We start from the raw sequence: 24,025 nt of genomic DNA on the forward strand, positions 1-24,025 counted from the left end.
AATCTCCCAACATGGAGCTCCTTGTGTCTGGAAATGTAATAAGGCTGACATAGTTGATCTAATGTGCTACATCCATCACAAGTATTAGCATGGCTGCATAGCACACAGAGCCATCACAAACATTCATTCTGAAGTCAGTCATGTGTGCGCAAGACTTAAATTATATTCAATAGAACAGTAATGCTTACAGACGTCTCCAGTCAATTTAAAGTTGAAACAAACCAGAGGAGCAATGAGAGAAGAGCTAATTAAACTAGAATAAAGTAACTTGACAATTGTGTATATTTATTTGGTATCTGTGGCTTCCTGTCTGAGGGGCCCTCTGTGTCTCTGGCTCTTTTGATCCCCCCTCTAAAACCTACTCCAGTCACCCATATCCTGTATCCTCATTTGGAAGCATGGTGACAGTTTCCCAGATACCAGACGGTATTGCTTTCCCTTCATCTCGTGGCACAGGCCCAACCCCAGTGTCTAATTTGCTAATGGATCCCTGCTGGAAGCTGCTGTCTCGACTGTACGCTGGTGTAATTATTTGGGCTGAAGTGAAGTAACGGAGGACTAACTAAGAGAATGAATAAATCATTGTTTTGCGCTCTGCTCCCAAACTGCAGCTGATTTTCTCTTTGTTTGCTTTCCACAAAGCCTGGATGTCATTCACCCTCGGAACAGGTTGACTGTAATTGCTGACAGAAGAATTCGACAAACTTTGAGTGGCTTCGCTTTAGTGGATTTTCTCTGTTATTTACTCATGATTATACGTTAATATGTACTTATTTTGAAGTTGAAACTTGCAGCTGGAGCACAAAAGTTGGTCCGTTTTCTCAAATGTGACCAGATGATTTGGTGACAGCACACCACAAAGGCTATGTTAACCGGTTCTCCCTTTCATGTACACTTTATAAGACCAGGGAAAGGCAACGTCTGTTTATGTGTAGTGTACCATGTAGCTCTGAGGAATTTTGACTCAGACGTAATACAACATAAACTTGCAGAACCTGTTCTGTCTTTTAACTTCAAGGCCACTAGCTTGACTCTCAGCATTTCCCCCTGAGGGATATTAGTCAGTCATGACACGGTTACATTTGTTAAGACATGAAATTTGGGGAAGCTGAGAGAACTTATTGTGATTTTAATTGAATTGCTGACAAGGAGGTCATGCTGCCATTCACAAGGCTCTTGGGTTTAGCGGCCTCAGCCTGGTTCAGCTTGACAGGGAGCTTAAGCTTGCCAAAGCCTCTGGGAGGGAGAGATAAGGAAAGGCAGCATAAAACCAAATAAAGCTGCTTTGCACTTGGAGTGAGACAAAGATACAAGTGCACTTAATGTGTCTGTATAAAGTGATTATATCTGTCTGGAACAAATGCAGCACTAAAAGTGTCTTTTGTGTCCGATCTTGTTATTTTCTGCATTTCAGATCATGCAAGGACACGTTCAGAAAACATCCTTCATCTGCAATTTCTCGAATGCTCGTTCCACATCTGGTAAGAAACGAACATGAGACAGCTCTATGGACAAAGTGAATAACTGAGGACTAATCCAACAAGGCGGCTTTTCCAAAACCAAGTCCTGATGTCAGATCGCAGTCTGAGAGCTACCGAAGCACCGTGCCCTATGGCCACTCATTCATTTGCAAGCCAAAGAGACCAAGGTTCTCATCTTTCCCATAATGACTTTCCCCGAACGCTCCGTCTGGAACTTCAATAATCACATGAAAGATAAGAAGTGAGTGTCAAAAGCATAAAAAAAGAAAACAACAGGAGTAGACCATCACATATTCTGCATGGCTGGCATTTCAATTCCAATCCTGTCTCATTTTGATTGGTGTTGTTTTCAGTCCAAGCACTGCACTCATGAGCTTCTGGTAACATGATTCCTCATCTATGATAATACTTGGTATGCCACCCTAAATAATATCCCAAAGGGCATTCCTCTGCTATTAGCTTGATGACTTTAAAGGGCACAAATAAGCAGCAATTTGCCGAATTTAGAATCATCTTCCTGGTTTTGTGTTTTATCGAGGGGAGTGACGTGATGTGACAAAGTGAATTAACGAGGGTAATTTTCCATGCCACATTACACAGGGCACCACAAAGCCTGACTTCATTATCAAGAGATTATTTTTAACTTACATTTTCCAAAAAAAGGAAAACCACCATAATGTTCACTTTCCATCTCATTAAGATTCCATAATGGGTTCAGTGAAGTGTTTCGGCTGTCGAAAAATTGAGAATCACACAACAGTTGCATTAAAGACTTTAGACAATGTGAGCGAGAGGAAAATCACAATATATTATTTCATTTCCACAACAGAATGAACAGCAATCATTAAAAACGGTCTTTCAAAAGCAGGAAGCAGAAAATCAACACAGAGTTTAAAGCTAAAAACAACAAATGAATGTACAGCAATGTAAAGCTCTCATTACACTACTTTTTTTTCCTTTGGCAACAAAGAATTAAAATGTGCCCACAAAGCAAACATGTGTTTCACATCTGTCCACCATCAACAAATCCCCCATCTGGTGCTGACAGGCTTCTGCCTCAGGCCTAAATTAACTGTAAGACAATCAAATTGCGTTGGTTTTCAGTCAAGCATCTGTGCTTTGAATGTGTCACTCATCTCTCGTGTGTACATGCAAGTTCTATTGTCGCAATGTGGAGTTTAGCAACGCCCGTCAGTCAGAACACGTGAGTACAAATACTTTAAAGCTCAACGTTTACAGTAGGTGGTGCTCAGAAATTGGCATGGAAGCGAATTGCACTTGCTGTAACACTTAAATTCTGCCACTTGCCGATTGAATCGCTCAGCATGAAATGTACAATTTTCCAAACGGCTGCTGAATCCTAATCTACTCTTTCGCTTGAACTGATTGTGGTTGACCTAACACAAAGTCAAAGTACTCTTCAACTGTGGAAAAACTGCAGAGGTATTAGATGACTCCACTAAAAATACAATCTTATCACAACAGAGCACCTTTTCAGTTTACCTGACCTGCATCATAAAAATATTAAGACACACAGAAATGTGAAAATGTTTAAGTGGCAATGGTTTCATGAGGTGTCCACAACATAAGGAGGCTGGTTTCAAGGTAAAAAGTCATTTGGTGAGTCTTGCCAACATCTTGGCTGTTGCTATAATGAGAAAAATGTGATTCATGTGGGAAAAATAATTTTACAGCTGTGTTAATTTGTCAATTTTAAAATCTTTCTTCACAAAATATCTCAGTAGTGTCTGTAACCACCACGTTTAGCTTATCATTATCCAAAGCAGTAGTATTCATCTGATTCCACCCTGAGCTTCAGCGGCGATTTGCTGAAACCATCACCGTCAATGACCGTTTTCTCCACAAAACAGTCCAGATCGGTCGGTGAAGGGTTGTCCGAGAGATCCTCAGCTAGAGTGTCCAAGTAACTACCCACAGACAGACCATCCAGCCCATCACTGTTGCCATCGTTCAAGCTGTTGAAGCTGCCTCGCAGCGAGGTACCGTCCTGGCTGTCTGACAGGCTGTACAAGCTGCCCGTCAGGCTGCCATCTTGGCTGGCCACGCCTCCTTTGTCTTCTATCATCCAACGGATGGATTCGATGCCCTCGTTGATTGACATAAGCTGCTGCATCAGCTTCACATCAATGGCTCGTAGATGTGCCTGGAGAAGAAAAACATCCCAGTTAGGCTGCGGCACTTGTGGATGAGCCAGCATTTATATGAATAGTGAGACATTTTGGAAAAGCTACAGCAAACAGCCAGTTAGTGTACCTTAGCATAAAGACAGTAAACAGCCAGACTGGCTCTCTTCAGAGGTGACAAATGCATGAAATGTTATTTTACAAAGTCTTTTGTGCCAGCCTATTTCTTGACCAGGAGCAGCCACATCTTGGAGAGTCCAAGAAATTGTTAAGCTGAGCTTAGCTAAGCTACCCTGCTGCTAGCTGAAGCCTTATATCATACAAGCATGAGAATGGCAATCTTCTCAGCAAGTAAGTGGATTTCCCAAAATGTATAACTACTCCTCTAAAACAGCAACTAGATGAAACAGTAAGCCCCCATTAAGCATGATGAAAGTCAATATAATACAAAACCAGTGGCATCATCATTGTTAACCATTGTGAGCACTGAGGCTCAAAGTTCATTTCAGACATTGGAACCAGCAGTTCACCACAGTCCATTTAGGAGCGCTCTTCTGCAGCTTTCAATCACACCACATGACTCATCAGCAGATTGAACCCCAGCATTAACTAGAAATTTGAATATCTGCAATTCTATACCCACTGGGAAAATCTCCATCTGCTGATGAGGATCACGTGACTTAAAGGAAGGCGTCAGCTCAGCCAGTAAACGAACCTTGTGGTGAGATTTTTTCCCCCCTCGACAATTGTTAGCATTCTTATGTCCTCTCATAGCCAGAACACTACGTGCTATTTTGTTTAGACTATCGGGCTTTGCTGTGAACAAAGAGACTTAACTATGTGGCAGCGGAAGGAGGACTTGCACCACTCGTCTAACGGTGCAGCCAGGAAACAGTTTGCATCCATGATTCTGAAGGATATGCCCACTTCGCACAGTATGGCCATTGATTTCACTCCCTGCCATGACAAACCAAGCCATTGACCGGGGGTGGAAGTGGACAGCCAATGGTGTCATTCAAAGAGAGACCCCTGTGTCTACTGGGCAACAAACACCCGGGCGGAATGAAAAATGGTAAACGGACAGCTGGAGCGGCCTGCTCCATTCAAAAAGCATTGAGGCAGATGAAGGCAGACAGGGCTGGTACAGTGTTCCAGACAGCTGGCTTGATACAACAGCCTTTTTCTTTGCAACTGGCCTTCATTTAGCGCCTACTCCTGCCGGTGTGTTTGTTTTGTGAGACTAACCGGCTGCTTTATACACACATGGAGCAGATGGAGTCATATTGGAATGTTAGTTCAAACAGCGATCTCATGCGAAAAAGATGGCACCAGTGGGTCCATATCACGAAATGAGTTTAGGAAACACAATTACTGCAGCATAATTTTGCCTGACCCGAAAAAAAACATGTTTAATTTGTCATATGAGACCAATGCGAGCTAACCTTTTTGGGGGAACGGTACATTTCAGAGCTCATTTGCTCCTTTGAAATGCTGCAGATGATCTCAGCCTGTAAAAATAATGTTAAAAATTAGCTAAATGCAACGATGCTGCTAAACGTGTGTGTGTGTTTGTGTGTCTGTGCACCAGACTTGAGCACATCAAAACAGAGCAGTCTGATTGGATTAGTGATTAAGACACAAAAACAGGAAAGCCCAAGATGGCCCGAATTCGGAATGAGCTGTTGAATAGTAAGAGACCACTAATGGAGTCACATTTCACCATCAAAGTCAATTAGTTCTTTTGTTTGCCCCTCATATCAGCACATGTAAATGATCACATGACTGTTGGTAAATTTAAAAACCCAGGGAATTAAGCCAAGGCAAGGGGATTCGAGATTTGCACATACAAAACGTGCTAGTTACAGGCCTGAGTTGGCCGGGCACATCAGCATAATAAGCCTATCACTGCAGACTCTGATCAGGCTGCTGGCCATGACACAGCCTTACTGCAGTCTGCAGAACTCGGTCAAGCAGGCCATCTGCTCAGGAAGCCTAATACCTTTCGTGACCTCACTGCTGCAGCCGAGCGTGACATTTAAAAATACTGAGTGTAAGCAGATGAAATTATGTCAGCATGAAACGCTAGTTACACAGGCACAATTGGATTTCACAGAGTGGTTTGAAGGGGGAGGTTTGGGGGGGTTGCTCCCTGAGGTGAGGAGGGTGCATCAACATAAGTCTCAGCTGACTGTAGGTGTGAATGGATATCACCTGCTGACCGGTTTCACGGTGCTTTCTAAGGCAATGAGGCCATCACTGGAGCTTTGCATTCAACCACATGTTGGTCATGTTTTTGCATCCAGGACTCAGTCTAGACATTTCCTGTGAGCTCGGGCTTGGCTGTACAGTGAAGAGACCTGTCATGAAACTATGGTACATATAAGTTTTAGCTGGCTTTTATATCCGGTCAAATTCATGTTTTTTCATTCATTTGAAGCGTCGAGATAAATAGCTGGCTTAAACAACCGCGCAGTTAAGCATTAGTGAGCTGGCTTGTAATTACAACTCGGTTAACTTTAAACAGACGGCTAGAACAAACAATATTTATCTGGTTATGTCGCACACGCCATATGGTTTGTAGCATTCGTGGCTCTTAAACACTGAGACTCTTTTACTAGAAGAGAAAAGGACGCTTACCATCTCTTGTTTCAGGAGGAGCATTTTGCTCTCCAGTCGTTTCAAGTCCGTAGAATTACTACAACATTTGCAGTTCGTTAAATGCGCCGCCGCAGACTTCTCGCGCTCGTCGTGATGTTTTCCTCCCACGAGAGACCGAATAAGACTCTCCGGGACTTTTCGACCCAGTTTAGTCTCTATATCCTTCAGCTCAGGGAAGACGTTGTTGTCCTCGTCCATCGTAGGCTGTGGCGAAGATGAGCCGTTTTTCGTTGTGTGATATGAAGCAGACACAGGAGCAAATTACAGAGTCGCGAGCTCGGAGATATTCCCGACTTTGCGTTGCGGAGACGCGCGCAAGCCAACGTCCCGAAGGAGAGCTCGCTTAAAGTCGCGAGGAGATGCAACAGGCGCGCGGTCTTCACAACTTCATTCAACCAGCTCCCAGAATAAAATGCTGAGCCAAAAACACTTCAGACTGGGTTCACGGCAGCGCCGCGACACAAACACACCTCCCATCCGAGCCTCTGACCAGTCGGGAGACACTTTTAAACACAACGTGCTCTCCGTAGACCCTCCCATTAGGGAGCTTCCTCTGAAACCAGACACCGGACAGGTGAGGCGACACCGGGGTGTTGTGAAAAAAAGGATTAATGTACACAAGAGAATTCATTTTTTAGGGATTACAAATTAGGGCAATGGGGCCCAACGATCAGACATATGGCTAAACCTAGAACTCACTGTATTTATGTATGTGTGTGCAAAGACATGACAAGTGAAAGACAAATGCACATAACAAGGGAATACTCACAAAATGCAAAGTCACTCCTCAGCACGTGTGTCCCCGAAGTGGTGGGAGATAATAGAAATGTGCTGTATGTAAGTACATGTTTTTTTGTTTTTTTTTTAGTGTTTATTAATGTTTTAATCGCATGAATTTCAGCACACAGTTTACATCCAGTGTCAGTGTAAAGTCGAACAAACCACTGTGTAGGCCTGCAAAATGTAATCATTTAAATAATTTGGCATGCACCCAGATCCATCGACATCTTGGCAAAAGTATAAATGTAAAAAGAGAATGGCATTCATGACTATATCACATAAATTTAGTTAAAAAAAATAAAAGACAGAATAAGCTGCATGTCGCGTGAGTACTCAGTTCAGTGAGGCTTCAGGACTTCCACCTGTTGACACTCGCTACATTTCTTCTGAATCACCACTCCTGTTTTGTCTTCTCTTCATTACTAATGACATTTCAGTTCACTTGAATCAATTTATCTTCAAACATTGTTAGAAAGAAAAAAACAATACAACCTGAAAGCACATCTTTCTTGATAAGTACATGTCGTTTCAAAATTGAGTTATTGCACCCCCTTGTGGACACTATGGCTGTTACATCGGCAGTGCATTTCCCAACAATTACCAGCGCCTAACTTCTATGATGATACTGTGCAACTAAACTAAACTGTGTAGTCAGACAAACACAGGAGCTGTTATAGCCTATAAACATGTTAGAAGCTGGAGATCTATAAGTGTATATTGTAATTATTTCGCCTGCAGTACTTCTGTATTATTCAGTCACTTTAAATGTGTAAAAAATTACAGAACATTCAGAAAATCTCGTCAGCATTTTCATCCTCAAGTGAAACACTAAACGCTAAACTGGAGAAGGCATCCTTCCTGACACTGACATGTCATTTTAAAAGCAAGGCAAGAATCAGCACCACCTGCTGGCGTCGCCATCACACCATCACCAACACAATTTTTTTTAATTTCATTTGCAGATTGCATCTTTGCAAAAACCACGCTCTTAAAAAGGACTTCATATATCTTAACCTTTCCGTTACAATAAATAGATCTTCAATTAGTACCTGATGGTCATTGGGGACATGTGATTCACATCTGTACTAAAAAAAACGGGACATGAACACAGCCATAAGATTACCTCCTATCATGTTGTAGCATTCAAGAATCTACACATGCTCTCCAGTGAGAAGAGACTCGGGCTTGAACAAACTGCATATTTGTGTCAGTATAAAAGGAAAGAAGAGCCACGCAGGTGTGGCTCCTGCTCAAGCAGCCATCTTAGACTACAGACTGGCTTTTGTCATCGTCGTAGCGCTGGTACTGATCCCCGAGCAGGGGCTGGTGGCCCTCCATCTTGTATGACCTGGCACGCACGATGCACGTGGTGGCGGCGAAAATGACTGCGACAACCACAAGTGCGGCGACTATTGCCATGGTGATGATTTCAGTCAGGGTGAAAGGTTGACCTGGAAAGGCAAGAGTGGACGATTATGACCTCCGACGTCACAGACACACAGAGACAAAATGTGAGCAGCGATCCAGAGTGAATACCTGGCCATTCAGCTTCGTAAGAGTAACCGAGATTTTCGGGGGCAGTCACAAACATCTCAGCGTTGGTCACTGGGGGCCAGAAAGGCACCATGTTGTAGGCCCTGTTGTGACCGATGGGGGCGTTTTCTTCAGGATACACGGCCGAATCTGTCGAGAAATACTTGAAGTTAGCCGAAAAGCTGACAAGAAAGCAGTCAAACATGCAGGTATGAAACAGGCTTCTTAACCAGATAAACACCTGGACCGTGTCTCCTCAACCATTCATCAAATATAGCATCGGTGTATGTGTGGAGCAGGACGAAGATGGGGTCATTGGGTGAGAGGTGAGTCTGTCCTCCTGTGCCGTTCAGGAACAGATGGGCCAGGTTGTGCAAGCTCCTCACAATGGGATCGTAGTTCCCCTGGGGGGCGCTGTAGCCTGCCAGAACAACATGAAAATGCATAAGGAAAAGCAGAAGCGCTGCATGTAAAAGCAGAGAAAGAAATGCCCTTTGCAGTCACCTTCAATTGTGTTTCTGAAGCTTTCAGAGGAGGTGGAGTAGTAGGGCGGCGTGTCAAAAGTGTTAACCTGCAGACAGTCCGCCACATCCTGAGGCTCTGGGAGACGCTGGACCATCGGCCTGTTGACGTTTCCTGCTGGGTTCCTTCTGATGGGGGAGGTCTCAGTGCCTGGAGGGAGACAGGGAAAGGCGCCAGATAAGAGAGACCGTAGCAAATTCTCTGCACTTTAAAGAATCAAGATGTCACTGATGAACAATAAATAGTCTTACTGTTGCAGATGGTTCCCAGTGTGTCATAGTCCTCTACGCTCTCACAGACGACCCTCCACTGAGCGAAGATAGAGTTGGGGCTCAGGGAGTTCATGTCAAAGCTGCTCCTGGCTCCCATCAGGTCATCTGTGCAGATGTCACATGAACTTCCACCGATGGCGAAGTTCCAGTATGGCAGGGCGAAGGTGGGGTCTTGCAGCATGTCCTTGTGGTGGTTTCAAATAAATAAATTAAAGGGTGGCCGGGACAGAGCTGGCGAATGTGGAGATCAAGGCTGGATATCAGAACCAGAGAACTAAGGTTCTGACTTTCAATGTAAGCCTGAAACTTCATTTTACTGTGCTCTCAACAATGTATTCCCATATGGTATTGGAGTCATAATGCACAGAATGTATTTTTCATGCACTGCGTTCACCATGCATCAGTGAATCTAAAAAAAGCCGTTATCATGCTCATCCCCGCTTTCCACAACTTTTTTTTAACTGCCTCGTGCACAAACTCATAATCTGAGTTCAATACAACACATGTAAGTAAAGGCAGGAGTGAATGTGTCACTATAGGTTTCAGAAGTCAAATTATTCATCAAGCTTGAGGGAACATAGACTCTCTGCACACACCAGCCAATCACTTTTACACTTTGAAAAACGCCATTTCAAAGCTATCAAATCCCTTTCAGACACTCAACACTTTTTGATCAGAAAAGTACTGACGGATCCAAACAGTTGCTCATGAAACAGGCCTCTCACAAGATGTGATTCAGCTGTGGGAGGACATGGAGCCGTTTGACTAAGATGATATTTTTCAATCATCTTAGTTCATCCTGAGCCCGACTTGAAAATGAGGCTCTCCCTCATCCTGTGCCTGTGTGTGTTCAATGTAGCAGAAAAATATGAGTGACTAATGAGGGAGTGCATCTGAATCGTTCATTTGCACAAGATAAGGATGGAGTTTCACAGCAGGAGTCAGGATTTCAAAACCATACAGCAGCTTCAATCTCTGTGGTGCAACTATCTAAAAAACGTAACTGTGAGCCACTGGATATAATAATTATACCAACTCTATGCTGGGAGGGATGTTGAACATTCTCCACACACCACTGTGGTGATTGGACTTCTTTAATAACTCCTTTCACCAAAGCTCTGTTCAGTACTGTTTTCTACAAACCATCTCCAAATCGATGGTGCGCGGATCAAATCGACCCTTTGCCCATAAAACGCTTAAAATCCCATTTTGCGCGCTGCTCGCCTATTAAAGCATGAAATTGCGTCGTGTGACTTATGATTTCCTCGCCAATGGAATTGTGGGGAAACGCATTAGGTAAAACAAACAAGCTTGGGGTGGGGGGTGGCAGCCGGGTTGAAGTAGGCGGTGACATATTGGGAAATTAAAAGTGTGGATAAACGATCATGTGGCGATTACCCCCCAGAAACATAATCAATGACATTATTTAAAATGCCCCATCACATCTGAGCTGCTTCATAGAACCATTATGTATGTAATCATATATTCCAACCGTCAACCCCTCTTTGTACTGTATCTCACCTGCATGTCTCGCTCCAGCTGCAACAGGTGGTACCTGTGCCAGGTGACGAAACCGGGCCCCTCGTGCGAGAAGTCCACTCCCCCAAAACTGGCCTGGCCCGGACCCAGGAACGTCTTGCTAACCGAGTAGTAGTGAGACCACACGAAGTAGTTGTAGATGGTGATGTTTTCGAACTGCACGGTGTTCCCGTCGGGCCCGAAGATGTCCGGATAGCGGCGAATGGCGATCACCAGGTCCGGGTGCACCGTGCGCTTGGCCTGGTCCAGCGCGTTCACGAACGCACGCTTCCCGTCCGCGCTGAGCTGCATCACGTTCCTCCTTACTGCGGGATTACAGCAGAGAGGAAAGTGGATTAACTCAAGCAGTCATGCGTAAATTGGAGTTTTTAATGACTGAGAAAAGAAGAGCAGAAAATTACCGACAGTTTTAAGGTATTACATTTGTAATCAAATGTCTTTTTGTTAAGTTTCAGGGCAATTTCCAAAATGCATTTCAACTTCTGATATGAAATTGAATTAATGTTGGTAAAATAATCTGTTTTCGTCCTGTAGAAATAGCTAAACTGTGCCAAACTCCGCTCAGGGGAGTGCTGAAGTGCCCCTGAACAACTGCACAGACTCCAGAACAACTGCAGATTTGCTAGCTATGACCTCTCCTAACTCCCCATGAAGTACAGCCAATGTACCGTAACATTATGAAGTGAATATTTCCCCAGACTCCCCCGAGGACGCGCACTTACCCACAGAAACTCTCTGGTCACAGTTGGCCCCCGTCCATCCGTGTCTGCAGCGGCCGCAGTTATAACCGCTGAAGTTTCCATTGCACTGACACGTACGGTTGAAGAAACGGACGGGCCACCGCTCCCGATCATCTCGCCCGTCGTGCGGGTACTGAGGGCCGTGCGGACGCGCGTCCACCGCGACGGACACGCACTGTCCGCGGCCCGTGCTGGAGCCACACGGGTCGTTGTCGAGTCCAGAGGGTGACGGGCAGCATTGTCCGCTCCTGAGTATCGCCGGTGTCACACACTCTCTGGGGAACTGAGCGCTCACGACCACCGCGCCCACAAGCACCAACAAGCACCACTGAAACATCATCCGAAAAACCGGGTGCCAAATCTTTGCGCACAAGATGGAGTCAGTTTTACCCACTGAGTGTTTTCCAATATGACCGTGTGTCACTTAACACGCTAATAAGAACTTTCTCTGTCAACTAATATGTGTGTTTGAAACGTCCCCTCCCATGCGCCCGCTGGCCCCTGCTTTCTTTTTCGGCCCCAAACCAGTGAACCGTCGACCTTAAATACCGGATTAGCGCATGACTACCCGGATTTTCTGACTCCCGCGTGATGCCATCACATAACATCATATTTCCTACTGAGGAAGGAGGGAGAGGAGGTAGTGTGATCCGTCATGCACAGTATTGTTCCTCTGAAAACCCACTGGACTTCTGCAGTCACACAAATGAGCCGGACATTAAATGTGAGGAAGTCTAATTAATTGCGAACTTCTTTCAGATGGAAACGCAAATGATGATGAATGAGTGAGCCTGCCCGTGAACTTTAATGCGCGTACACGCCTTTATGAACACTGTATGAAAATTAATTTGCTATTATGGTGATAGCCTTTTCCAAATGTGTCCCCTGGCACACAAATTGTGGAATTAAAATAATCAACATGGTGTTGCAAGTGAACTCAGAAACCCAATAAGAGTTTTGTTAACATGATCTAATGCAGCATTTGTAAGCTCTCACGTTTGTCCTTTGCTGGAAATCAAGTAGAAAAGCACTCAATAACCCAAAATGTGCGATTTTGCAAATCCTGGTTATTATCCAGGGTAATAAAGCAATTCCTCCAACTGCATAAGATCGCAGGATCTAATCTAAAGCCTCAGAGCTTCATGTGTTTGTAAAAGCCATCATATTTCGGGTCATTTGACTCCTCAGGGAGGCTTCTCTCTCTCCACCACCTCCTTCTTCTTTCCCCACCTCAGGGCTGCTCGTGCTGCCACGAGCATGTGAGGCATGGGGGCATGAGGGGTTTACTCGACGTTAAGAAGTCTTCTTGGAATGCAGAATTCTTTCTCTGATTCTGTTTGGAAATAAGCGAAGCAGACGCGTTGCAACTTCAAATACAGGGTTACTGGAACGGCTTTTACTTTAGTTTCTATGCATTCTCTTTTCAGTTGCATGAACTACTTGACACTGCATGTGAACGGCGCCATTTGTCTTTTATTGCTTCATGTTTGCCTTGCAGCAAAGGAAGCTCGTGGGGCGATCTGATCTGCACCACACCACACCGTCTCTGGACGCTTCCTTCTGTGTCTTTGCGTTCACAGAGATCCAGTACTGTGCTTCCATTAAGTTAAAGGCTTTCATGTCATCTGACACCTCAAGAATGCTCCATGACTGCAGAGTTGGTGTTGATCTCTGTGTGTGAAACGGATGCAAAGCCCCCACAGAGGTGTCAGAACCACCAGATGCTAATTCCTGGTGTCAGGACGTATGAAAACGTGTTTAATTAGTGAGTTATGGCAGCATGAAAACTTACCACTCTCCTTTTCTTCTGGCAAGGCGCTCCCCCCCCCCCTCTCGCTTCTGCCTGTGCCACATTCATTTGAATTCTCCCTCCGATCGCCCCTCCAGCATGTGCACTCTTTGTTTATTTGCTTCACTGTTCTGCAGGTGAAGGGCTGGAAACAAAAAACGGTGATTAGTTTAAATGAGCTGATGACACAAGTGGCAAAACCTTGATTATTTTGGTCTGCTGCTGCTGTAACCTCAGGGCATTTTTTTTTTGTGAGAGGAAAAATGATTGGCTTATAGTGATAACCACAAGGAGTTTGAATCTAGGGCAAGATTGAAAAGGCAGGTTGCAGCCTTCCCATGATTCACTGCAAGCTTTACTCTGGGTTGCACAGAGGACACTGCATAGTGTGAACAATCGCTGTTTGGTTGCATGAATTGTGAGATGTTCCACAGCAGCTCAGACATGTTATCCTCAAGGGGATCAACACTCACTAATTAGCAAACCGATGTCTCACTAATTCACTCATCACATGATGGTGATGGTGGAGTTCTTTGAGGTTTTACGTTTTACCTGCTTTCACTCCAAAGGCTCTCCAGTAATGAGTGAAGCGGCAGATGCCTGCTGTTCCCCGAAGAAATACCAAATCACTTTCAGTACTTTAAGTACAGTTTGCTGATAATGCTTTTGTACTTTCTCTTAAGTAGGATTTTGAATGCAGGACAAATGGAGTATTTTTCCGTCGCTGTATTTTTAGATAAGTAATGGATGTGCAAAGTTCTTCCACCACTGATCAAAACAACACTGAAGAACTGAGTTGAAATATCTAACCCAGGATATGTTTGATGCAGTTTGATCTACAGGTAAGACATTTAGTTCTGGAGCAAAACTGTCACAACAGCTTTGTTCCTGGGAGGACGTGATGAACTTGATGCTGTCAGTCGGGATAATTTGCACGTCATTTAAAAACACATCATAACAATACGGCGCTTTTTGCGGAGGAGAAGCTCTTTTTCCAGCCTGATCTCACACACTGAAAGGCAAAGATTCCTAACCCAGTCACATGTACTTCACGTTGGCTATCATAATTCCAGCCTGCTTGTATCGCTTCATAATTGGGGCGTGTCGGCGAGGATTACACAAAGCTAGCACTAAGCTCATTCTCATGAAGTATATTTGAAAATACAGCCGCATTCCTTATGTATGTGCCGTTCCCATGTTCCCCTTGAGAACTCGCAGGAAACCCATTAGCGTGGCAAGGTTGCAATGATCATTTAATCATCAGTTGTCTGGAGTCTGCATCTCGTTTTATACATGTTTTAGAGTGTCAAGATGAATACTGTAATAGTTGATCAATTATTTGGACCGCAGAGTCTCATACTGGCCTTAAATGAATTTGCTATGATTTATCATCATCATAGGCTTGTGGGTATTTAATAATTCAATGTGCTATTGACCTGAAAATGCACTGCAGCATTTTTAAGGTCACATTTGAGTCGAGGGGGAGTCAGCTTTTACGGATTGTCTTCTGATGAAGTCTGTAATAATCTTTTATGCCAGACTTCCTCACAGTGTTAAATTAGTGGACTTGAATATGATGTAGAGCTGATACAAACTTGTTTTGATGACACATTTGAGGCAGCAGATTAGGTAGCTGTGATCCAAACTAATTTTCTTTGCTGTCATGAGAATTAAGCATTTAATTGTCTTTCCATTTCAACATGTTAGATTGGTTTAACGGTGGAAACATCAGTAATTTAAAGGTCAGAGGTCATGCAACACACCAGCATACGGCCATGCACAACGATAAGGTATTTTTGGCGCATTGTTTATAAATCTACTGCATTATTCTGCCGCGGGTGCTACATGAGTACACATCTCCTCTGTCCGTCCCGTGACCACCACTCGGCCAACCTCCCTTTCATCCCCAGTCCACCCCCTGCTACCATTCTGTGTGCGCTCACGTCTGTGCATGTGTGTGAATAAACCTTGGGCAGGATAGGGGATCATGTGAGAAGATGTGACTCGGGCTTAATGGTAATCCTTGCCTTTGGTAAAAATGGCACAGTGGGAGTCATTAGGAGGGAGTGATGCAAGCAGTTCATATGACTGCCTCTCTCCTCCCCTTCCCTCTCCTCTAAAACAATGCCTGCAACTGCTTGTCATTCTCTTTCGCTTTCTCATCACCGACTATTCATGCCACTCATTTCAGCTCAGCTCCTGCTTTGCCTCATTTTCATTTGCGTCTCTGTATGCGTGGGAAAAATACAAATATTTTTCACCACCTGAAATAATAGGTCCCATGTGAGCGCATTGTTACAGCTTGAGGCATTTATGCTATATAAAAGGGGGCCACAGCCAAGCTAGCAGCTCTGTGAAGCTGTACTAAGGCACAGCAGAGCCTCACGCAAAATGCTAACGTGCTCACAATGACAATGCTAAGATGCTGATTTTTAAGCGCGTTCACCATTCCAGTTTAGCGCGTTAACATGCTAACTTTCGCAAAGTCGTTAGCTTTAATGTGACGATGCCGCGAGATGAAAAGTCAGAGGGCCAAAACAGTTTTTCGAGGACATGTTTTCTACCAAATTTCCATAGACAGTTGTCAACACTCAAAAGCAGAAATGTCAGCCTCATGGTGATGCAAGATGAAAGGTCAGGGGATCGTCAAAGTCAGCTGGATTTATCCTCTGGGGGCCATGAACGTCTGCACAAAATGTCATGGCAATCCATCCAGTAGTTGCTGAGATACATCACTCCTGGATTTGTTATTGTTCAAGCGACAAAGCCCTGGACTTGCCATTGTAATTGTGACTCATCAGTCAGGTGCCAGAGAGGAGACAGTGTGGTGTTATTACAGAGTGACAAAGTCCACAAAGGGAGGGACAGCTGAGAACTTACTTCAAACCAAACATGCTTTTTTAATCTACCTAAACATTAACCACAGCAGCATCAGATGGTAAAACCAGTGTGATGGAGGGGGACAGATTAGCCAGGCCTCCATCCAAAATTAGTGAAATTTATGACTCATTTTTCAGGAAAATGCCAAAAGAAAATGGGCATAAATGTGCATTTTCATCCACTACAGTTGAGCAAATATTAGAAGCTGAGCACAACGGAATAAACAGCTGGTGGTGATCATTCTCCAGTCGGATGCCATTAAACATGGAAGAAGGAGGCACAGCGAGATGACACATCAAAAAGAGCGCCAGTCTAATCTCAAATGCAGAGTAGAAAATGTAATGGAAATATGGAATGTGATTAATGATTCTGAGTCTGTTCAGTGGAGCACAGGCTTCACATGCTTTTTGTACGTTCTGATTTATTTGCAAAGTCGATTTCTTTTGAACTTTATTGCATTTTGCTTTTATTGATACAGCAACTTTTCCATCTCAACCACGAGTAAAACCCTTTATGCAATTTTTTTGGTCAATTTTTCTGCATTTTCAGTGAGCTTCTTTGATGCGCAAATTGAAAATGCGCAAAGAGCAGCTATTTTGTCATTGAATTTGTGAAGGACTGACCGACTCGCCGACAGATATCTCCAACCATAGAGCAAAAAAAATAAAAAAAATAAAAAAATCGCACTGTGAGAGAATATGGGCAAAAAAAGTTCAATTAATTTCAACCACATTATTTCAACAGAGACAAATCCTTCTCTTCAGAACTATAATTACGATGTAGTGTAAATCATCTAAAAAAGATTATTTCATTAAGAACCGCTTATGAAAACCTGACAGTCCTCCGAATACAGTAATAGTTTTACTGAGAGTTCACTTCCTATTTGAGCTGGGAGTGAATGGAGGTCTATCCTGCGGGACTGTCTGCTGACAGAAAGAAGCAGGCTCATGACCAAAGCTCTGGGGGTAGAGGGGGGGGTGTGAGAGTGTGGGGGGTTCTTTTCTTCTTGCATCCTGCTCACTGCAGTTTTTTGTTTAGTTCTTTAACCTGCATGAATATCATAGTTTGTATATATCAGCAACCGTACTTGCAAAACTTCCCACTGGGTCCAAAACAATGAATAATATGCATTTTATTTTTGCTTCTCGGTATTGTAGATTAGATACAGAAACAAATGCAAAAACCAACGATGTGTGATACTACACTACAGGTCTGCACAGTGACGGCATTTCTTACATACATTTGCAGTCATGACCGATATATTTGTGCAGAGGAGAAATCAATTTGGATCCCTGAATGAAAAAAAGAAAGAAAGAAAGAAAAAAACCTCCATTAAATTTCCCACCATATCTAGCGCAGGGATAAAAATAAGCCGGGGAATAAGGGAATGCATTATTCCAAAAGGTATAAGCTTATGTGCTGGGAAAGACAACAGAGACTTTTCAACAATAAAACAATTAATTCTCACAATGGAGTTTTCTTCTGGGATAAGCATATTAACAGTCACAAGCCTGAATTCCACCACAAATTAGTCGTCCTCAGTGGCACGGTAAATGTAGTTTTAGATGTGAGACAATACAATTAGTGTGACTATAATTTATGCAAATTCTGAACAGACTTAGTGATCAAAACAATGAGTAAACCTGAAAAGTTTGTTCTGTTTTTGTTTCCAAACAAACCAGCTTTGAACTTTGCGTACAATAGACCTCTACCTATGTAGGTGTAATACAGCCTAAAAACCAGCAGAGGGCAGTGACAGCTTGTGTAAAGATTTGACTAAAGCGAGCATCAAATCTGTCTTTACAGTGCAAAGTGGGGATCCATCCACCGTGCACATACTAAAAAATTCAGCCAACATTTCAGCTATGAATAACCTTTATCTTTATGAATTTGAGACGTTCAAGATCCTTCTTATCTGTGATGCAAGCAGAACATTTACAATTCTAGTTTCAGAGGTCCCTTCATCACACTGCAAGCACCTAAACCTTTACACCGGAACGCTGGAAGCGTGCAAAGGCTTTTGGTTGAAGACAAATACGTGAAAGGCAGAAGGTTAAAGTGCCTCCACGACATGCTTGTTCAGAACTTTGTCGCTGCACTTCACATCAGTTTTGCAGTAATACAGAATAAGCGTTTTATATGTGAGTCAGAGAGAACTTCATTTGTTCCGCCAGTGAGCTTCTCAGAATGTAGTGCCAGATCGAGGTAGACTGACACCCTGATGAATAGCAGGAGTTAGTCCCTCAAATGAAGGCCTCCACGAATATCGGGGTACTGTCTATTTAGCACATGCACCAGCATCTTAAATCTGCTGCTTTCCAATACCAAAGCACTTCAGGTGATTTACATAGCAATAATTTAAACAGCAGAGGTGCCGTGACCGGGCGTTAGCAATAAAATACGGAGATGTACTGCTCAGACTGCTGCTACCACTTGATTGCTTTTTAACAGTCATTAGTCTTGCGGGAGCCTTTTGAAAGGGCATCATTTTTCAGTCAATCCATTGCTCTACTTCAAAGATTTTTTCACTGATGTATGAAAATGACGGAGGATATTGACAGGTACTGTAAATGGGAGAGGTGAGGGTGTTTGAGCAAGAGCTGGCTGTGTCACGGATCATCGCATGCAGCAGCGGTAATTAGTGAGGAACACTAGCCTTGCTCCGGGATGTAGCAGGGAAACAGCTGGGTTGGAAGGTTGTGCCAGCCTTGGCCAATTAAAATGCAGTACAGAAGAAGTAGATGATGACAGGGATGGAGGGTAAGATAGATCTGACTCATCATCACTGGAGAAACACAAATACTTTTCAATGAAGCAATGCTGGGCACGGAAAAGGTTACGAAAAAGGTTGGGGACTTTGTGACTATCTGCGGTCAAATGAGGCACCATCAGTGGGACTTGGAGTCAGATTTGATAAATTAACAGCAATGTCATTTTAATTTTTCTCCCCTCAAAAATAGCCCACATGAGATTGTTGTTATACTGCTGAAATCCACAATTTATTCAGATCTGAACGCAGCGAATGTAACCAAGTGTTGATGAAAACAAACCTATCGTGTGTTTGCTCAGGTCTGAATCCATAAACTTGTGTTCTCCCCTTGGCTCAGTTTCTTTTCACACAGAGAAAAAAAAAATTCAGACTAACCAAAATGCAAAACAGAACAATCACTCAATTCATTGATTAGATGTGTCTGGGGAGGGAGTGGGAAAGTAAACACAGGAAGAAGGTCTTAACTGCCCAACTATCAGGATGGCAACACACTTTGTTGCTAGTCCCAGTTAGACCTCAATTCACTCTCCAGCTGGCTGCTGGCAACTGTTGGTGTCGCTCATCCTCATCATTACCTGATCCACACGGCAAACCCAATTTGTTCTATCTACTTGCAATAATGCCACTCTAGAATGTAATTTGTCTGGGAATGGTTAGGCTTAGAATGACATGCAAAGCACTGATTGGGGAGGATGTATGGCTCGGATCATGACACCTCATCCCAGTATGCATAGTGCATCCGGCTACAGGAGCCATTTAGCTCAAACTTGGAGAATACACCTCGGTGAGGATTATGTTTTTGCAACCAAAAAGTATAACAGGACACATATGACTCCGGTGTTTGTTTACAGCGCTACATTAAGGCACCAGTGCTAAGACTCTGGGTAAGGACAGCAACAGTGAGGGTTATTTGTGCAGCCTCGACAGCAGAAGGATGAACAGCTTCTTACTGAGTAGAAGAGAAGAGTTTTGAATGCTGTAATGTTATCATCATGGAACATACACCTGGTTGGGTATGATTGTTTTCATGTTACCCAACTCTTTTCTGCTGCTGATGACTCCCTTTGATCAAACACTTTTCTCAGCTCCTGTATTGAGTTGCACAACATACTGTCATCGCCTTCCTCAATCTTTCCTTCAAATGCTAGTCTCACGGATAGCCTCATTAGTTGTCCCTTACATGTTGCTTCCTAAGGCAGCTACCTAAAGCCCACAGTCCCCATGAACAAAGAGAAAGGAAGAAAGAGACAGAGGATCAAAGGCCTTGGACAAGGCTTTGTAAATTCCCAGATCTGGATTCTGCTCTGATTCTTTGGACAGATGGCAATCACAATGTGCACAATGCATGGACAATTTTCTCTAAGGATTTCAGCTTTGGCGAAAGGGGGATATTTTCGATAATGTAAAATAGGTGGTGTATTTGTGGAGTTATCCCAAGTACAGAGCAATTCACGTCACTCTGTGGGTGGATCAGAGTCGCGCACTGATGTGGCAAGAGTCTCAAAGAGACGGAAGCACAGCGCCTGCCTGTCAGGGTGAAGCATTAACAATATAATAAATCTGAAATGAGCTCCTCACTCCTTTTCTACTTATTATAGTCCTCGTTGAGGTCTGTACATCTACACAAAAATGTCATCCTCTTTGTGCTGTGTCACATGTGGGGCGACAAAAGTTTTGTTAGTAATGCCAAGTTTTCACAAACTTAACCCAAATTGCCAACATGTTAATCTGTCCTCGCAGCTACTGTATGTGTTTGAGTTTTCCTAAAGGATGTTGATCTGGCAGAACATCTAAGTATAAATGTGCACTGATCTGTTGCTGCAACACGTCTTTGGTTTGGTGGAAACTTTGATGGCAGTCCAACCTCGGAGCACAAAAGGAATGCGAAACCTCTCTGCGTTAATGATATCACAGTGGCGGGGGCCATTTTTCAAGAAAATTTGTTGATTTTCCAAAAATACTCTCAAGCGTAATGAAGATCAAGACTCCTTTATGACGCAGGAGGCAAACACATGCATGAACTTTGGAGGCTGTAATGCTTATCATTCGAGGACCAATGCTTGATGAAGGCAAAACGTACATGAAATGTCAAGCTTGGCAGTAATGTTTTAATTTCCAGTGCTCTAAAAACGATCTAGGAAATGAGCCCTGACTCAGGTGACAAAATTCACACAGAAAACAAAAACGCCTGCGTCCTCACTCAGGCATCCCAAATCTGTCTCCCTGCACACATTTTTTTTTTCTCTTTAACACTGCAAATGCGATTTACCTGCCACCGTCTGCCTGTACCTTGCTCGTGCGGTGACTCATTTATTAGCACTCCATTATGTCATGTAGCCAAATGTATTTCATTTGTTATGCGTGCCGGGGTGACAAAGGTGGAAATGTTCTTGCTAATTTAATGCCTATTGAGACAGAAAATTGGATCTACTTCAGGGAGCCGTGATGAGTGTCATGATGCCCGAGTTGCCAATTTCTGCCCAAGATTAATTAAAATGAAATTTCCATGGGACCTGTGACAGTCGCCCATCTCCTGTACATATTTCTACATAATTGGAATCACAGTCAGTCTCTAGATGAGGAAGGGGTTTCTGGGATGTTTCAGAAATCCAGCAGGGATTCGCTGAGATGTGCACCAGGGAGAGTTGGTGCTTGGAAAAACAAAACCACACTTTGAAAAGCTTGAGTATAACAGAATTTGTCATTTCTGCAAACAGGTGACAGCAGTGACTTACAGTATAGTTGTGGGAATGAAGGACAATGAAAGACAAGTCCACTCACAATGCAGCAGTGGGGACAAGACCAATATATCAAGACAAAGATCAACGACGAGGGAGCCAGGGCAAAAACATACAGTGTTCAGCTGTAGTGGCGACTCATGCATAACTAACAGGCAGTAACATGAATAGATGCTGCCTACATTACTTAATATGCTGGCACAGCATGAACAAAACACAATAACAGCAACAAGCCATAACGCTTTGAGAGTCAGAACAGGTGTGCTTCTTTCATTCGACTGGGTGCTATTCTATTTTTAAAGCACTGCATTGATTCAAACAGCAGCTCGACGGTGTTGCTTTTTGAATTTTATGTACAAAAAAAAAAAATGCTGCACCACAGGGGCCTTCAGTTTACCACATTTATTTTTCTGTGTGTTTCACGGCTTTTGGAAAATGGCCATTCATCAGTGGACCTTAATGAATCTGGTACCTGCTTCACTTTTATTGTATTACAGCGACGACGCCCAAGTGTGTAAGTGGGCATTCAGAGAGCAAACAGTCCTGTGTTAAACCAGGACAGGGGGCTACGTGCTGCGTTACCCTTGAGACAATGAAATACAGGAAGTTTTGTAAGAGATTGAGGTGTTTAAAGGCTTATCAGATGCCAAAACACTTCACAGCGGTTAATAAAGCTCAAGATTTTACAACTCTAGACGTGCCGTGCCAGATGACGTCACATCGCGTCGCAGCAGAAGTTGAGCCTGGTTCAACTTTTTTTTTTTTTGCAACCCTGTGTTGTCTTGCCAGAGCCCTCGGTGGTTCGAGCACTGCCTCTCCTCAAATGAATGAGAGCTACATTTCTGTCACGCAGGGCTCAAGTAGGTCTGAAAGTGGACTGAGGGTAGAGCTGGTAATTTTAATAAGTCATCTCTTAAAGACAGCTCCACAGATTTCACACATAAAGTTGAGATGAAAGGTACAGTCCCACTCAGTGGGTGAAGACAGATGTATCATCTCAACTGTGGCCCTGATGATGTCATCAGGGTTGTTTCTCAAAGTTTGGGCTGGAGACTTCATATTTTAACAGAAAGGCTGTGCGATAAACAGCAGCCGTAGGGTTTGATAGATGTGGGCAATTATGAGGCAGAGAAGGCCTAATGAAAGATGCTATCGAATTGCATTATGGGAAATGTAGGATCTGTCGGATGACCTACAAATCCCCCAACAGCATGGAAGCGTAATACTAAATAGCTGGCAGCAAAAGTTATGAAACATTCTCAGGATCAGCTTTGTAAGCGTCACCTTGGACTCTATTATTCAATAGACGAACCAACTATTTGATCAATTGGGGAAAAAAAAAAAATCATCAACAGATTAGTTAAAAATGAAAATAATTGGTAGTTGCAACTCTAATGTAGTCCTGTAAGAAAATATTAGTCATGCTAGCATGTGCGGGTATGAGTGTATTTGGACTTTGATGGTCCAAAGAAAGTCAGTGTGAGAAGTGAACAGTATAAAAAATGATCTCTGCAGAATGCCTATCTATTCCTGACTCCTGTTTATTACACCTTAGATCATATTTTTGTAGGCTTTGCTGTTCCTGTCAGCTATGATAACACTCTAGTCACCGAAGTAATTTCTGAGATCTTGGAGCCTGGCAATATCTCGAAAATGAGGGCCGATGGGGCGAGAAACTCGATCACTGAGACATTCAGAAAGGTTTAAAACAGGTCAACAGTTTAGACAGATTTTCTGAAAAGCTTTATTTTGAGGTAATACTGAATGTATTGCACCCCCAATGTTGATATTACAATTGCACTTTACAAAAAACGGTGTGTACAGCTGTGGCAGCTACGATAGATCAAAGCCTGTACGCTGTGATGGATGTTGGTAATCATTTTACCTTCTTGCTCTCTCATCTTTTCTTCCAGTTAAGTTTGGCTCACCTGGGGGGTTCACCTGTATGATCCCACGTGACTGTCTGCCTGCTCTTGATTCTTGCCACTTCTTTTTAACATTGCTGGATCCAAGCAATTAACTTGGCATGTACAAAGCTATTATTTCAGACAGTAATCACGACCAAACGTCTGAAAATAATCCAGTTGCAACAAACCAGAATTATCCTCAAAAGCGTCTCTCCTGATCCGTTTTATTTTTCGTGGCCATTGATTAGCAGTTGTGTCACAGCACAGGGAAC

The 24,025-nt window shown here is 43.4% G+C and overlaps 2 protein-coding genes across 2 annotated transcripts; both read right to left on the reverse strand.

The window, feature by feature from the left end:
* Positions 1–2,265: 2,265 nt before the first annotated feature.
* Positions 2,266–6,802, reverse strand: lurap1l (leucine rich adaptor protein 1 like). The gene is made up of 2 exons (XM_076724351.1): positions 6,263–6,802; positions 2,266–3,645 (listed from the first exon to the last, which is right to left on the reverse strand). Exons 1-2 carry the CDS (start codon positions 6,479–6,481, stop codon positions 3,256–3,258), a joined length of 609 nt encoding a protein of 202 aa, XP_076580466.1. The 5' UTR covers positions 6,482–6,802; the 3' UTR covers positions 2,266–3,255.
* Positions 6,803–7,131: 329 nt separating this feature from the next.
* Positions 7,132–12,117, reverse strand: LOC143316680 (5,6-dihydroxyindole-2-carboxylic acid oxidase-like). Its single transcript, XM_076724248.1, has 7 exons — positions 11,652–12,117; positions 10,912–11,234; positions 9,370–9,574; positions 9,101–9,268; positions 8,838–9,017; positions 8,600–8,746; positions 7,132–8,514 (listed from the first exon to the last, which is right to left on the reverse strand). Exons 1-7 carry the CDS (start codon positions 12,007–12,009, stop codon positions 8,327–8,329), a joined length of 1,569 nt encoding a protein of 522 aa, XP_076580363.1. The 5' UTR covers positions 12,010–12,117; the 3' UTR covers positions 7,132–8,326.
* Positions 12,118–24,025: the final 11,908 nt, after the last annotated feature.

The sequence above is a fragment of the Chaetodon auriga genome, chromosome 24 (assembly GCF_051107435.1).
Source record: "Chaetodon auriga isolate fChaAug3 chromosome 24, fChaAug3.hap1, whole genome shotgun sequence".
NCBI lineage: Eukaryota > Metazoa > Chordata > Actinopteri > Chaetodontiformes > Chaetodontidae > Chaetodon > Chaetodon auriga.